We start from the raw sequence: 17608 nt of genomic DNA, 5'->3' as shown, positions 1-17608 counted from the left end.
TAGTTATGTGCTGTCTCAGAAAATACTTACCATAAAAGACCTCTGCTTTCTTAAATTTTGTATAATTGATGCATTCAAATATTACTATGTATTGGAACTTTAAAATAACTACTATAGCTTGTCAATTTAAGAAACTGGTCGGCAACATCAATAGTCTCTACAAGCTTTGACCCCAGCTACTGTTGCTGTAAATTTATCCTTTTCTGAATAGGAGCTGGTTTTCCAGCTGAAGTGCCCATATTCTGTAATACCTGCAAAATACTTGGAGAATCCCTAGGTACAACACACACTGGAGAATCACAAGAAACAGTGCCCACACTGATGACTTGTTGCTTTACAGTTATGCCAGAAGAACATGTAAAACTTGTGTTCTTCACAAACACAAGAGAAATATACATTTTAAAAAACGTTTAAAGGATCCAAGCTGTACAAACCAATCACTCTACCAAAACCTGCTGTTGACTCAATTATTCCTATACAAGTGGGTAACTGGAGTCCTTTTACTCTGGTCTTCTCCCACTAGATCCCATTGGTGCATGAGCAGACTGTCAAACTTAACCATCAGCAAACAGTTCCTCTGCCTACACAGAAATATTTTTCTTGGCTGAAGACCACAGGTACATTGCAACTTTTAATACTTGCAAATATTTGCATACAATTCAAAGAGGAACATCCATCACACTGCATTAGCACTCATTGTATCTATCTAGCTCTAATTAGTAAGCATGTGAAGGAAAGGGTGAGAGGTGGAATGGCTTTCTTTTCCCCAACATTCCATGAGTCAGAAGTACAATCCTTCCCCACACTCAACTCTTCCTAACTTCTGTGAGTGAGAGCAACACTTCTTTCCTACACAGGGTTAAAGTGCTCCCTGACTTCTCAGGCTGGGAAGCAGCAGCCCCAGAAGCAGAACAAAATGAGAACCCATCAGACTTAAAAATAAACAAGACACCATGCCTGAGAACAGGCCTAGAAAAACCCACACAGATTCACCATAAATATTAACCACACTGAACTGAATTGATAGAGTTTGGCATTTAATAATAAACACAAAGAGTAAAGCAGCATTAAATCCAGACATAAAGACACCTGACCAGTAAGGTAAAAAAAAATAAGTTATAAGTACATAGAAGTTAAAAGTCTGCCATCAAAATAGTTTTAAGACTACTGTTACTGAATTTCAACTAATATATTAACCTTCATCAATATGTACAGTGCTTGAAAGCAAGCACACCTGATCCCATCAAAATATAAAAGACTGGAAGTTATCGTACTATAAAAGCCTATTTAGTTCCATTGGTAAATTAGGAAGCTATATAAAAATTTGATAAACAGGCTAACAGTGCACATGAAAGCACAAGCATGAAAGCATCAGTGCTCTGAGTTGAAATGCCTATCATTATAAATTATAAGGCAAACTCAGAAGTACAAAAGAGAAATTTAAAATTCTCATTCATTGACAAGCCCAGTATAAGCATAGCCTGGTTTCAATGGAGAAGGTAGATTATAAGTTAAATTAAGAGATATTAGAATGGTCTTAAAACAGATGGTCTTGGTAGTTAAAACATTCTGGTACATATTCCAACACATTTCTAACAAAACCAAGTCTTCCTAGAAGAACTGTAAGAGAAACAATCATGTAATATCTGCTGCCTTTGAGAACTCTCCTCTTCACTATGAGCACATTGAAGCCTTGTTCCAAAATCTGGAATGCCTTCTCCACATTTATTTTGCAGTTCAATCAAAAGTTCTTAGCATGCAATAAGACTTAACTCAAGGGTATGACACATTCCTATTGATGCTACTATGCTGTGTGCAGCAGAAGTAAACACACAGGCCAGCAGAAGAGCAGCCTGAACATACTTCTTTCAAATAACCAACAATTACTTCATATCCAAGAGTTCTGATAAAACTAAGATTGAATTCAGCAGGCAGAAGCCATAAAGCAGCACACAATCCCAGCTGGTAACAGTGGCAGTTAAGATTCACTGCAGTGACAGGTAAGTGTCAGCCTTGTTAAGCTAATGCTTATTACTCCTTAAAGTTATACACAGTTTACATTAATATTTCCTTTCTTAAGAGTACACTGCTGTTTTTAGCCATTAAGAACTCCACTGGTTGTGAAATTCTTGTCTTCCAGACCACTGGCTTTAGCCTGAGACTGCTGCTCAAGCTTCTCCACCATCTCTTTCAAGTGCTCTTCATCTTTGAAAAAATACACATACAAGTCTCTTTCCATCTGCTGCAGCCTATTGGACTCTAAAAAGCTTCTCTTTGACTTCAGATCAGCAACCAGATCCTTAAGGAGATGATTTAGTTCACCTAAATCCACTTTCAGCTGGTGAAACTGCTCCGTAAGTTCCTAACAAAAAATAAAAGACAAAAAATTATTACTTTTCTATTGTTAATACCCTAGTTGAACTAGAAATAGAAAAGGTTTTTTGCTTTAGGAAGTCACTTGTTTGTAACCAAAAAAGTAATCACAAAAAAAACCAGAAACAAGAATAATAAGGGATTCCATTCAATTGATGCAACTTTTGAGCTCCATGTAACAGAACTCATATCGTAGTATGCAAGTGTAATTTACTTGTTGACCAGATCAGTTAAGACCATACAAATCTGCACCTGACCTAGAGAAATGAGTGAATGACATTTTCTCAAATCTTAAAAGGGAACAAACAAAAAAAAGCACAGCAAAAAAGTTAAATCAATCTTACAATTAAATCATTAAATACCAGCTACAAGTTTCACAACTGGCATTCTTATGATAGCTCAGTATAAGCAGATTAATCATCTACTTGCACATTGTTCCCTTATTAAAGGAATTACTTCTCTTTTTTTGAGAAACAGTAACAGTAGAACAAGATGTCGTATTTTAAGAAGTAACTTAAATCAATAGTAAGGTATTTGATTTAAATATGTGCAATCCCTGAACACATACTGTTCCAATTACAGTCTCATTTTTAAATTAAAACTGTTCTATATGTTGCAAACTCATTTGACAAATGTTAAATATATTTTTATGTAATTAACCAAGAAAGTATTATATAACAGAAGATTCCCCTTGATGCATTTTTGAGGTATCTACAATGATTTATAAACCATAACAAGGTGCATTTAACAAATCCTGTTCCCATTTAAAAGATGTTTTAAACATAACACCTGAGACCTGGTGTAGCAGGATTGTCCTACTACAACTGTCCTTCAAAACTCTGTTAGTTTGTCTGAATGACCCACCCATGGCCAGGCTTTTAAGGGGTGAAACTCTACTACTGGGGTCTTAGAGGTAACAAAGGAGAAAGTCCGTATGAAATGAAGAGCAACTTAAAGGAGTTTTCCAGTGACACCCTATCCAGACAAAGGATCTCCCGCATCACAAGCTTACCAGAATAAAGGACTGCACATGCCCTTGAAAGAAATTCAGTTAGATGCAACACTTTGTTCAGAAACAAAAAAAATTACCTGCCAGCATTTAGAAAAATCCAACATTTGCCAAGAACAATGTAAATGTTCAGCATCCATTATCATTAATAAATTTGTTGCTGATAAGTGGGGACAGTTTGCATGTCTAGAGCCTTCACACTATACTTTTATCAGTAAAAGAACATGACACAAAATGTAGCAATTTGAAAAAAATCATTCAGGGCCTACCGGACTCCGGAGCTGTATCTGATTTGTTCCACAATAGAGAGCACCATGAAGGGCATCCACATCCCTTTCTAGGTTGGACAAAAGGAGAGACTGCTCTTGAGCAGATGCTGCCAGCTGATCTTGTACTGTAGCACAGTCCTGCTTTAACTTTTGAGCCATCTGCTCCAGGCTTTTGTATGTTTTAAACAACTGTTGCTTTTTACTTCCTCCTTCCAGGAGTTGATACAGCCTGTAACAAGTGAAGTTAGACACACAAATATTTTAACTTTCCTAAGCACTCTATCATCATCAGTTAAGACAACATGTCTGTGTTGAAAAGTCAGAGGACAAGTAAGGTAAGTGCTGCTAAAGGCACTTTTACAACACTGCTGTATCTCCCACTGATTTCAGGATTCCATCTATATATCTATACATAGTAGTGATTAATAGGAATCTGAAATATTTCAGTATCAAATTAGCAGCAATGAAATACTAAAGTAACAGTAAGTAGATCATGAATGCAAATAGAAGTTGACAGTCTGCTTTTGCCAACTATTTCCTAATACTTCAAGGACTGCAAAATAAGAATTTTTTTTTATGTGCTGAATGAAAGCAGACTTCAACAGTCGATGAGAAATAAGAACAATCGTTGTAACATTTTCAAGCTCACTGAAGTATTTCCTGTTTTCTATCTATGAAGACTCTGGTAAGAAATTCTCCAGTTAGTTACAAGTCATGTAAAAGACAGCATTACACACTATAGCAAACTGTACCCTTACACTGTATCAGGAATGGGCCTAATACAATTACAGACAACATTACATAGTCCAAATGTTACTTCCACCTCTGCATAACAAAATCTTCAGGAGCTTCTCCCTAATACAAAATCAGACTGGCTTTATTAAGAGCAAGAGCTGTATTTCAGAAATAACTGAAGGTCCTTCAAGTGTCTTCTGTTTACAAACCCTGTAAGATTTTTAATTCTTTCAACTTCCCTTCCCTTCTTCTAAAAAAAAAAAAAAAAGCCAGAAACATTCAGTGATTTGCAGACTACATAATAAGCCTGAACAAAAATGTAACAAGCTGACACAAACACACAATAGAGTAAAATTAATTCTAATTCTTCCAGTCATTCACTGTGACAAACCATACTCAGTTATCACTTATCAATTATTAAAAAACCAAACACTTAAAGCACCATTCTAAAGAAGGAGGAAAAGTCTGACAGTAACACACCTATAATTATACAATTCTCACAATATCTCATTAAAAGATCTAGTCTTGATGGAAGAGCAGCACAGCACACATCCTTAACTTTATCACCCGAACTTTAAGGAGACTTAATTATTTAGATGGTGAAAAACCAGACTCCTACATGGGTGCCAGGACACTCAAACCAGATGGCAAATCAAGCAGCAAAAATGAACTAAACATATTCCACAGCCCGAAGGAATCATTCCTCTCTCCTACCACACGGGGGGTTTTTGCCGGCTCAGCCGATGAGGCCGTGCATACAACCTGGGAAATCAGTGCTATTAACATCTATGCCTCTAGAGTACCAGGAGGTGCTAGATAAAACAAGCTTGGGTTCAAACATTCTTCATGTTACAGATACTAATTAGGAATGCTTCAGCAATATTACTAAGACTGATAATTGAACAGTTTTTCCTCAGGCAAACCTAAAGAGAATTTCAAAGGACAAGGAAGAAACAAGTTTCATATCTTGAATGCTTCAGCTCTTGAAAATTCAAAATTCTAACTAGCTACAGCAAGTAAACAAGAACTTGGAAGCAGGCAAGGCTTATCTTGCCTGAGCCTTCATGTCCCCAATATTATTCCAAAGGAAATACAAGTTCAACACTGAATATAATACTTACCTGCAAGAGAAACCATCCTCTGAAGTAATAGTGCTCCTTGGCTTTGCCTGTTCAGTTCGTTCAGCTATCACCTGTAGTCTCTGCTGCAACTCATCAGTGCTTTGTTTCAGAGAGTCTACCAAATTCTCAAGTTGGCAGCTGATCTCCTGGTGTTTCCTCATCTCCATTTCACAGGCCAGCTGAATAAGTTCAAATGAGGTTTTCTGTCTTATCAAATGCCTGCCTATTTTTTCTTGAATTGCAGCATAATAGTCCTGCCGAGCAATTTGGTGATCTAAATATTCTTTCACCACTGGTGCAGTCAAAAGTTGTGCATTCTTCTTAAGAAGGGGAAGCAGCTCTTCATTATTTATCTGAGCTATATCTTGCTTAATTGCTGAAATTTCAGCATTTAAACTAGATATTTTAGCATCAATATTTTCCTGTTGTCCAAAATCCTGCATAAAACAAAATACTTGTGAATTTCTTCATGGCTCCCACCAAGCCACCACCCAAACATTTCTTCAGTTCATATAACATTCATGTATTTGTGTTACATTTAGCTCCAAAATTAAATTAAAAACCCTACAAGTAGTTTTACAGAATTTTACAAAATAATGCAAATAGAGATGAACAAAGTAGATAGCAGATATATTTCAGTAAAAAAATAATTTCATTCTATCACAGGGTCAGGAAACAGTTTATTGTGTTCAAAATAAAAGAGCTACATGTTACCAAGCACCTATTTCAAGTATGTCTAACTGAAATCTCACAAGCAAACATAATTTTTTATATTCAGTTGGATGATCAACACTGCTGGCAGAATCAATCTTTTTCAAATTACCTTAATCAATCAAGTCCTATATACTAATCATCCAAAAATGAAAATATACAAACTGACATGATGCCTCAAGTTATTCCATGACTGGCATAAGCAAATACCTTTCCTTTCATTATGATTTCCTCACAAATTCCACTAGCCACATTTGCCTGTCACTCACTTGTTGAGAGACTTCTGGGGCTTCAACTATCAGATTCATTTATTTGGTACAAATACTTGAGTTTCCAGAATCAGTGAACAGAAACTTTTTAAGCTTATGCTACGCAATATAAACAGAAATACATTTATCATTTTGGCTCCTTGATACCACAGAATTGCAACCAAAGCTAAGATTATGTTTATTCTACAAAGAACCAGTTCTAATTTGAAAATTCAAAGTTAAACTAAACTAGAAAGGTACCATAAATTCTAAGATTTTAAAGGTAGTAATACTGGAAATGCAGAATTAAAGGAACTGTAGCACACTGAAGAATTCCTAACCATGGAGACTGAAGATATTTCACAAAAGTAGTTTTGTAAGTAAGACTAAAACTTCTTCAAAGTGCAACTGCACTACATAAAAATATTTGAAATAACAATAACTCAGCAACTCCTTTTACTAGATCAAATGGAACTTGTCTGTTTAAAACTCCAGTACCTTCCATCACCTTTTGTACCTTACCTTGTCCGAGGATTGCAGCAGGCTCTCCGCACACTTGATAGCTGAATTCATGCCCTCCTCTTCAGCTCGCAGCTGAATTAGCTGGTTCTGACCACAAATATACGCTGCCTGGAGTCTGGCTATCTCTTGCCTCTCTTCACAAACTTCATCAGCCTCATCTAAAGGGACTTGCTTGATTAAATCTTCAAGCTGAAAGCTGCCTTCACGTGAATTTTCAGCACATTCAGACATACCTTTACAAAAATGCTTTTTTATGTGTGATGCAACTGCTGCAGTGCTTTGTTCTTCCACAGACAAATATTTATCCAAAGGAAGTTGGGAAAAAAACACTGGATGTGTATCCGACCCTTGTTCTGAATCTGAAGCAGTGAAGAAAGAGGCAAATTTCTTCACTGCAGCTATAAGAGACTGCAGTTCATTGTCAAGCTTATTATTTGCTGCAGTAAATATTTCCAGACCTTCTTTCCAACTCTTACGTGCTTCTTCCTCTTTGCTTTGGAATGTTTGCAACACGTGGCTGTTTCTAGTAACCAACAGTTGAAGCTTATTATGCCGATGAATTTGAAGGTTTTTTAGCTTCTCAAGAGTTTGAAGTTCATCCTCTAATTTCTTCACTTCTTCCCTGTCCTCCTCTTGGCTACTGTTCATTGAACCCATGGGCTCCAAGGTTTTAAGGACTTCATCCAGTGCATTTCCTTCCAAAACAGGCTTACCACACTCAAGAAGATTTTGATAATCTTGCTGTTCTTCTTCAGATAGCACATGCTGCTCATTTATGTTTCCACAAAACCACTCCAAAAATGATTTGTCTTCTGAAGACTCAAACATCCAGTCAAAATCTTCTCCATTAAGCTCATCAGCCTTTGGATATCCAATTTTTTTAAGAGTTTCCACAAAATCCTTTCCACAGCTCATGACGAAAATATTTTTGTAAGCAGAAAAAAATCCAAATACATGGAAAAAATCTGGGGTATTATTCCAGCTTTATTTTTTTTGCCATTTATAATGAATATTCAGTATTTTAATAAAAAGAGTCTGTACAGGAAAAAGGAAGTGTCAGATCACAAAAAAAAAGAAACCTGGAATGCTGTTTTGGATTAAAGTGGCTATTCAAGACTAGAAACCAATTTTAATTTCAGATATCTTAATATATTTTGTTGATCAAATCAGGACATATCAATTATATCCCATATCATTGCAAGCACTTGTTTTGCCTTAATCCACATTAACTTATTATGAAAACAGTATCATTAATTTAAAAGCAACAGGTGTTAATATTGAGCAATTCATTGTCCTCCAAAAGTGATTTTACTTACACAGTTTTCTGCACATTCTTTTAAAAAAACACCCATAATTATTTTAACTCTTCGGAAATGATCAGGGATTTCAGTCTGTTCTAAAAACAAAACTATAGTGATGTTACACTGCACTTCAAGATCTTGGCTACAAGAGTTTTTTTTACCTCAACAGCAAGCAGAATCTTGTCTTCTAAACCTCTGTTTTAAAGTTTCCTCTGAAAATGGAACAATAAATACTTTAACATATGACTACCTCAACAGAAAACTGCAGGTTTTTTGATCGAAAAAAAATTAAAATTAAGATCAGTGTAAAAATACTCTTGTGAAAATGGTCACAACTTAGAAGAGGCAGTTTGAGGCTTTTTTGTTTCCTAGCAGACAAATAATCAGCTTTGGGATCCTAAGGCACATGTAACAGACAGCGAAGGATATAGGATAACTAATCAACAGTCAGGAGGCCTTGTCTGCAATACTCTGATAATAGGGACTTTTTTTAGTTTGATATTACTTAATACTTTGTTTCTAAAACATGCATTTCACCAGAGAACCCCGTTCTGCCAGTCAGCCTGGAGCATTGAACAAGCCATTCCTCTAAAGTACCCCATGTGTCTGATTTAGCTCAGAGACTGCAGATGACACAGAATGTTGCGCGAGTTTCGTGTCACAGGGCAGCGCTCCAAGCGTCCTCTGCCCTCCATGCTTAAAAGGGAAGTCCTCAAAATATATAAATATGGGTCCCAAGAAGCGGCTGCCGCATTCTTTTCAGTGGTGCCCACTGACAAGGAGTAATGGCAATAAACTTAAAACACAAGAAGTTTGACCTTAACACGAGGAAGAACTTTACGTCCGTCATTCCTCTCAGTTGAGGGTGGCAGGGGACTGGAACAGGCTGCCCGGAGAGGTCGTGAAATCTCCCTCTCTCGAGACATTCCAAAACAACGTGGACGCGCTCCTGGGTAACCTGCTCCAGGTGATCCTGCAGGGGGGTTGGACTGGACGGTCTCCAAACGTCCCTTCAAACCTTATCGATTCTGTGATTCCGTGAAATAATGGGCGCCCACACAGCCCTGTGCTCGGGCACGGCGGGCCACCACGGCCACTGCCATCAAACACCACAAACAACAACTCCGGAGCCCTGAGGGAGCACCCGCGGTGCCCGTCCCCGCCCGGGCCGCACAAGCGCGGCCCTCAAGGGCCACGTCCCGCCCCCCGGGGCAGCCGCTGCCTCCAGCCACACAGGGATTCTGGCCGGAACGAGAGGTCGGAGGGGAGCGGGGACGCGGTGGCGGCTGATCCCGTCCCGCAGGGAGCGAGTCCCGAGCCCGCAGCACAGCTCCATACTCACCCCAATGCTCTGCTCTGCCGCAGCGGCGGCTCGAGGGAAGGGGAGGGGAGCGAGGCGGAAAATGGCGGGAAGGCTGAAGGAAGCCTCAGAGAGGGCTGAGGGAAAGCGGCGAGAAGGCGGAGGAGAGGTTAAGGGAGGGCTGAAAGGAGGCTCAGGGGGGGTAAGGGGCGGTGGCGGGAAGACCGAGGGAGGGGTGAAAGAAGACTCAGGGAAAGCTGAGGGGAGGTTCAGGGAAGGCTCGGGAAGCGCCCACAGCTCGAACCGCCCGCCGCGCGCGCCGTGTCCCCGCCCTGCTCCGCCCACCGCGCTTGCGCACGCGCCCGCTCCGCCCACGGGGGCCCCGCGCACGCGCGCAGGGCTCCGTCTCGAGCCCGGCCCGCTGACCGGTGACGTCATGTGGGCGGGGCTCCCACGGCTGGCCGCGCTTCCCCTCAGGGCGGTCGCCTGGGTCCCGATGTCTTCGTCCCGTCCCCTCAGGCCTGTCAGGCCTCTCAGGCCTGGACCTTCAACTCTCCGCGGCCTTTGCTCCCCGGTTCCCCTGCCCTGCGCACGGGAGGAGGAGGATGGGGCAGACCTGATCGTAATTGATGTCGCTCAGCTTTGACTGCTGTGCCCACCGGCTTCCTTGAAGCCCAGACGTGGCTAGCGGCGGGCACTTCGCCATCCGTACCCGATGTTGCTGTGTTGGTGGTTTTCATCCTGCTTAGTCCTTCAAGTAATTCATGGGCTTTATGTCCCTGGATTTGCTTGGTGCCTTTTTAAACACGTAACTTCACAAGGCAACATCCCAGAATGTCATTAAATGCTGCCTGAAAAGGCACTTCCCTAATTGTTTCGTAGCTCTAAAACCCATCAAATGATTCCTGGCATTAGCCTTTCAGGATCTGGTCACTGCTACCTCTGCATGTACCTTACCCATGGTATTCATGGCAATTTACAAACTATCACAGCATTTTCCTTCAGCTTTGTCCTCTAGTTTGAAGAGTCCTAAAATTTAGCCTCTGTAGAGCTGGTGCTCCATTCCCCACATTGTTCCCAACATCTTCCTCTGAACCTTTTACAGCATCGCTGTGCCTTGCTCAGGGTGCAGATGAGACTGCACAGAATCCTCAGGGCATGGGTCTACCAAGGTTTTCTACAGAATCGTCATTTCCAATGCCTTCCTTACAATGCTCCCTGTTTTCTTGGTTTTTTGGTTGCTGCTGCCTGTGAAGTTACCAGAAAGCTCTCGACATAGATTGTGGAATCTCTGCTTTGCAAAGGCTGGCTCTCAGACAAGCATCATGTAAACTTGTCACTAACGCTCTGAGCATCCTTTATCAACCACTCCTCAAGTTTAGCCGCCTTCACTTCCTCTTTACATTTCGTATGCCACATTTTCCTGGGCTTCCCCATGTGCCTTGCAATAGCCTCCTTAAATTTCTCATTGAGTCATGCAAGGGAGGGGGGAGGTTTATGCCACGTTTTTCTATTTACGTCAGACATTTTACCTTGGCTTCTAGAACTGTATTTTTAAGCCTTCTGAGTGTTTGCAGGCTTCTTGGTTTGGAACTGCTCATTTAGGGGTTTTTTGGCATTTTTCCCCATTATTGCATAGGTTATTTTCTTAAAATTGAGTGTCTGTTTGCTTCATTTGTCTTGCTTCAACTTAGTGTTAAATTTAATTATATTGTGGTTGCTACAATTGAGCAGCTCACCCTCTAATAGCTCTTGAATTAGATCCTCTGCACTGCTGAAGTCTAAATTCAGAATGGCATTTCTTTTTGTTGTGGTTCATATGGCCAGTTATTCTAAAAAGAAATAATTTGTTGTATCCAGAAATGTTATCTCTACATTTCACCCTGATGAAGCATTGACCCAGTCCATATGTGGGTGGTTGAGCCCTCCCACTACTTGTCCTAAAGGTGCAGCTTCTCTAATCTCACTTAATGCAATTGTTGAAATGAACCAACACAGGGAAATGAGCAACCTTGCAGCTTAGCACAGCTAAGGCAAGCTCACATTAGGTTTTCTTGATCAAAATCAGCACCTGTATCATTTGCAAAGTGCAGAATGCTGATTTCTGGTATAATGTGGTCTGTGCAAGACATTTTTAGACTAAACCCTGACCTGGCAGTGAGTTCTCATGGGCAAAAAGAGCTGTAGTGTTGAATTCCTCCCCATCAGATTACAGCCTGATCTGCAGCTGCAATTTAGGCTGGCTGAAGTTTTCAAATCATCTTGCAGATAGAGTGCATTGTGCCTGTCCAACAGGGAAGGAGCAAAAGCTTTCACCAGCTTATTTCATAATGCCCTGCTGTTTCAGTTCAGTCAGTTACTTGCACCAAAATCAACTTCTCCTACAGTGGTATTTTGCAGACTTGTGCTTTAGTGTTGTGGTTTGGGGTTTTGGGTTTTTTTTTTTATAAATATCAGTGTTACTCATGTAAAAAAAGCCTGCATAAAAGCAAATTTGCTAATTTTAAACACCTAGAAAAATTCCTAAATTATGCTGTACAAAGGCAGCTTTGCCAATGAAGTCCACAAATACATCTGATAAAAGTTTGCCTGTCTTTAGTATAACAAATTGTCTGACTGGATTACTGCAACTCATGCCTTCAGTTCCATGTGTGACTGGTTCCCCTCCCTCTTTCCAGACTGACACACCTATGATGTCCCACCTCCTTCTTGGCCTTTCCCAAAACCTATGTCCCCATCTGTTTCCCTGGGAAAGCAGCACTACATGCTCATTCTGTAGCAGGTTTGGAGCTATGTCCATGCTGGCCAGTGGCCACCTCTTGAAAACAGGGAAGAGTTCAATTTGGCTATGTTCAATGCAGGAAATAATTTATTTTTCTTTCTACCCAGACATGGAATTTCCATGAAAGTTTTCATCATGGATTATTAATTGCAGGCTCCATTTTATCTCTGCTTTGTCAAATTTGGTGAAAATTAGCCAGAAGGTTCAGAAGTTATCAAGGAAAGGAGGAGGGGAACAGATGGACGAAAGAGGAGTTGACAGACAGCATGATCTCATAATCCCCGCTGGCATAGGAATTCAGGCTAGAATTGAAATATTTTAGGTCAGAACACTGTGCACTTAAAATTCTTATTTTGAAAGAACAAGCCTCTAAAGAGAAACAAATTTTCATCTGTTAGACCATTGATCAGCTCTTAGGGCAGAGATTAAACAACAGCCTTCTACAAACATATCATCAGAATTTCTGACAGCCCCTTTCCCCACCCAGCCTCAGACCCAGTGTCTGCTTTTGCAGCTCCTTTTGGATCAAGATTGTTTTCCTCTGATTCTTTTTTGTTGTTGTTGTTATTGTGTTCAGTCAAAACATAACTAAGGCTTACCTTACCCTTTTTTTCCATTCTAGGAGCAGTTGTTTTGCATCTGTTTCCTTGAACTGGAGAGGCTGCTTAGATAGCATATTGCCTTTACAAGCCATTATACGGTGAATTCCAGCAGATTAAGGCATAAACATTTCTGGAAGGATGTCTGCAAGCTCTGCAGTATTCCATCCATACCACGTTATGTTTGTTCCACTGCAAAATATGACATCATTGTGCCTGACACCTCAGAGAGGAGCTCTCGGTTACCCATCGTCCGAGGCTGTGACAAACAGCCAAGGAGTGCAGTGCCACCTCATAGGCATTGCAGCTGCCCAGTCTAAACCCTCCCACTGGGATACATCTGTCAGATGGAAAACTCAAAGTTGTTTGCTTGCTACTGCTTCAGGATTTTGTTTTGGTTATGGTTTTGTTTTGGGGGAAAAAATCAACACAGAGGAGGCAAGGAAATAGGCTTTTAGCTGGTGAATTGTAACTGTACGGAAGGTTTTTGATTTTGCATCATACTGCACATCTGCTCACAGCAGCAGGATTCCAAAGGTCCCTGCTGCAGATTGTTAGAACATCACTCTTTGGAAACACCTTGTCCTAAAATGCAATTCATTGCTTTAAGCAAATTTGTATTCCGAATTAAGCACAACTTTTGAAATGCCAAGTGAACTTTTATTATAAACTCAGAAGACAGGAATTTGGCACCAGCTTGCTTTCTCTGCCAAGTGCATGTATCTTTAATATAGAGGAATGGTAGATTTCATTCTGAGACCTTGTAGTCCCAAAAAAAGCAGGTCAAAGTGATTAGTTCCCTTCAGCTTCTTTGGATTCGGTACCATAAATATACAAGAAGCACCTACACATTTGGCCTACCACTCCTAACATATTTAAATATATAATGCACAAAGGGATATTTTTCCTAGAAAATTGTTTGTTTACTCTCCTGACCCTGTTTTGAATGAAACCCCCAATTTTAATCCTGATAGGCAAGGCAAGCTTCTGGATGTTTAGTATTAAATTTGAAACATTCATCATTAGCAAAATGAGGAAACTTATTTTTCTTATAAACAAATGGTATGATATGACAAATGTCAGAAACAAAGCTGTACAGATCATAAACTGTACAGAATTAACTAAAATAGTGCCACCACATTTATAATAATTTCTTTACTCAATGCTATTCTTGTGCTGAGAAAACTGGTACTGTCACAAAGTACAGCACTGCTAAAATGTTATTAAAGCTGTTTTTTTCTGTTGGAGATTAATTTATAATAAGTTATTAAGCGCTAGATTGTATTTTATGTTTATTTTGTGATAGTATTAATTTCAAATAAAACTGATAGAAAAATCAGTTTACTATGCTTCTCAGTCAAATCAAAAATAAACATATCAACTAGCTACTGGCCATGCTTTCAACAGAAAACTACTACTTCTGTATTTTTAAGATATCACTGTATTTAAGAACAACATGCGTGACAAACTGAAACACGAACCAGGGGACATCACACACTGCAGCTGAGAGTAAACAGCATAATTCACAGAAGGATTTCAGCTTGTGCCTCCTCTCATCTCTCATCAGCTAAAATGCTTGTTTTTGTCTGGCTGCAAATCACTTGTGATGTGACTTTCATATTGGACAAAATAAACATTCAGGACATGTAGGCTGCCTTTTAATGCTTTTTTCACTGTCTTGTTCAGAGCTGAAATGATTTCAAGTATAATTACTTAGAACGGACACTAATGTATTTCAATTTGCACTTTGCAAACAGGTTAGTTTGTCTTCAGAAATGCAATAGTGGAAATTTATACAGCACCCACGGTTAGAGACAAATAAGATTAATGACTGTTGGGGTTTCAATGGGCCAGTGTGTATAAAAGAACTCTAAGTAGCACCCCAATCTTCATACCATGCTATTAATTTTAATTGCTGAAATTCAGTGAGCTCCTTATGAAGTAGCTGACGTGAAATAAGCTGACATGTAAAGATTTGCAGTATGTAAAGAACTGCAAAGAGAAGAAACACTATGCACAAAAAACAAGTGATGAAAGTTTAAAGAAACCTGAGTAACACAACAAAAAGGTATAAAAATTTGTATTTATATTGTGATGAGATAATGATACAACACAATACTCCGTGTGCTACAGAAGGTAGCAAGCGCCATGTACGTGTGTACAAATGAATCTGTATAATACAGTAAAATGCATCTCACAGACTATGAACCATTCCTTTGGCTCTGGGACCCAGAGGCTCTGGCACAGAACTCACGCCTTAACATCTTTAGGTAACAATTTTACCAGTAAGCAGCAGAAGGCTCTCAGTCAGTGCTTCACGTGCCCCAAAATTTCAAACATCCATACAGCACAGACCCATCCCAATGCCATGAATCCTGTGTAACCACAGTTTATGCCTCTCATGCAAAATGAAAGAAAGGAATTCTGTACTTGGGGGCACCTTCACTCTGCCTTGCCAATAGACAAGCTTCTGGCTGGCCATTCCTCCCCAGGAATCCTTTCCTGGGCTTCTTTACAATACTTCAGGCAGAGAGAGCAGCCAAGGTGACCAAATGGTCTTTTCTGTTTCATATATCCCCTGCATTTTAATACTGGGTAGCTATGGAACACACTTGGATGTTTTCTTTACAGCTACCAATTAACAGCAGTGCATTTAGACAGACACTTAAGCAAATTGGCTCATTTCATTGCTGGCAAAATTAATTTCTGTGTTTGCCCCATTAGTATTTGTAGGGAGTACAGCTCTTCCTTAAAGGGTTCCTAAAGGGTTTCAATTATTCTTCCATCAGTTTTGGAAAGTGTAAGTTAATGGATTAAATATCAGCACAGTTACTGGCTCATACCACACACAACCAACAGCCTCTACCATTTAAAAACAAATTTAACAGATTTATGAAAGACTAATTTGTTTTGAAGCCATTTCTTTATCAGCAGCATCATAAAATGAAATGTATAAAATTAATATTACTTAATTAAAAGCGGTGATGATATGGTTCTTTTCAAAAATATGTTTCTTTCCACATGGCTGATCTTCAAGGATGAAAAATTTCACCACTAATTACCAGTCTGCCAAAAAGTTAGTAAAATGGTGAAATAATCACTTGGCCAGGAGCAGAGACTGCTGTAAGTACCTCCAGGAAAAGCAGAAGTAACCGCCCAGAGCAGGTCTGCAGGCAGAGCCCACTTGTAACTTCACCTCTTTCTGTTGCTCAGTTCTCTTCTTTTGGCATTTTAAGTTCATCCACTGAAATGAGTTATGCAAAGTGTACATTCAGATGCTCAGCATACTGGTATTTATCACCATAATTCATTTGTAGATCAATGAGTAACATTTTTTCTGCTTCTATGATTACATGCAAGTGGTATAGTTGAACCCATACTCATCCACGTCAAAAATATAACACCACTGAAGTCAGAGTCTTAATTCTGTAAGTTAGATCAAGTTAGATTTTAAGTAGGTTTTTTTTCAGCTCCAAATCTTATACTAATAAATTAGGATTGAAACTCATCTATAAACCCCACATGGAAAACTGTCCTTTTCATGGATTTTTGGGAGGCTTTTTTATTTCTATTTTAACCTGCTAAAACTCACTCTGAACCAAGTCTGTTCTTTGCAGAAGACAATACAGGATCCAATCTCTGGTTAATAATGTGTTGCAGAGCTTCTACTGCCAAACCTGCTCTTTTCAGAAGATAAATAAACCAGCTGCAATGGGCCTGGCAGGGTACAAGCTGGGCTGAGAGAGGATGGATGTGAAGGAGGATTCATCCTCTGAATTGCAGCAGAGAATATGCAGGAGGAACTAACAATTTTAGGCAGATTTTTTTTGTGTCTCCCTCCGGTGATGCCAGAGTGCAGGCACGGAGCTGGAGGAAGCACTAATCCAGGAGCAGTGCAGAGGCGTGTATCCTCCGACACCTGCATGCTGCAAGGGAAAGCCCTTCCTTTCTTCTCCCCCAGGAAACAGGCCAAACCTCTGCGTCTCCATAAAAAGAACTCCACGATGACTTCATCTCTCCAGAGCCCATTCCGCAGAAGAAAACGACCTAGCAGCCCTGTAATCTTGTCCCTACTCCTTTTCCAATGTGGCAACTGCAGAGGAAATGGATGAACTGAGCAGTAGCACCTCCTCGCCTGCTAAAAGTGTGGTCATGACAACAGCAGAGCTGCCAAGGTGGTGGCAGGATTTAATCTTGCAGCAAACAGTTTGGTTTTTTGCAGTCCCACTGTGGGCACAGATACACTGGTGCACACGCACGGGGCACACACACAGGTGTCCAGCTGAGAAAAAATAATAAAAATAACACTGCTTGCATCCCAAGGTGCTGTGGCCACAGGCAGTGCTGCACTGGCTGCTCAGCAGCAGAACCTGAAGGAATGTCAGAGCCCCGACTGTCCCCATGGGACTGCAGCTCTGCTGGGGGGGACAGCCCAGCCCCAAACCTGACCCTAGGAACTGCTGTGCCATTGCCTCTAAAGGGGCTGCTGCTGTCCAGGGGCTGTGCCTGAAAATTCCACCTTAAATTGGGCTGTGCTTGAGGGAGAATGACACAGGCAGTATGGTGTCATTTTTCTTTACCAGTGTAATAGCTCCCAGCTGTAATAACTGAAAAAGTAAAAACAAATAAACCCTTTTC

The 17608-nt window shown here is 40.2% G+C and overlaps 1 protein-coding gene across 3 annotated transcripts; it reads right to left on the bottom strand.

Moving 5' to 3' along the window:
• Positions 1 to 1030: 1030 nt before the first annotated feature.
• On the bottom strand, positions 1031 to 9768 carry HAUS3 (HAUS augmin like complex subunit 3). Of its 3 annotated transcripts, XM_058838766.1 has the most exons (6): positions 9632 to 9723; positions 8451 to 8501; positions 6989 to 8023; positions 5508 to 5944; positions 3652 to 3880; positions 1031 to 2362 (listed from the first exon to the last, which is right to left on the bottom strand). In XM_058838766.1, the coding sequence occupies exons 3-6, from the start codon at positions 7901 to 7903 to the stop codon at positions 2096 to 2098; spliced, it is 1848 nt and encodes a 615-aa protein (XP_058694749.1). In that variant the 5' UTR covers positions 7904 to 8023; positions 8451 to 8501; positions 9632 to 9723; the 3' UTR covers positions 1031 to 2095. The 3 variants fall into 3 exon arrangements, with proteins under 3 accessions (XP_058694749.1, XP_058694747.1, XP_058694748.1); XM_058838764.1 differs by lacking the exon at positions 8451 to 8501 and having other exon boundaries at positions 9632 to 9768; XM_058838765.1 differs by having other exon boundaries at positions 6989 to 8501; positions 9632 to 9715.
• Positions 9769 to 17608: the final 7840 nt, after the last annotated feature.

Source organism: Poecile atricapillus, chromosome 4 (genome assembly GCF_030490865.1).
Source record: "Poecile atricapillus isolate bPoeAtr1 chromosome 4, bPoeAtr1.hap1, whole genome shotgun sequence".
NCBI classification, from domain to species: domain Eukaryota; kingdom Metazoa; phylum Chordata; class Aves; order Passeriformes; family Paridae; genus Poecile; species Poecile atricapillus.
This window is presented reverse-complemented; position numbering and strand designations above follow the sequence as displayed.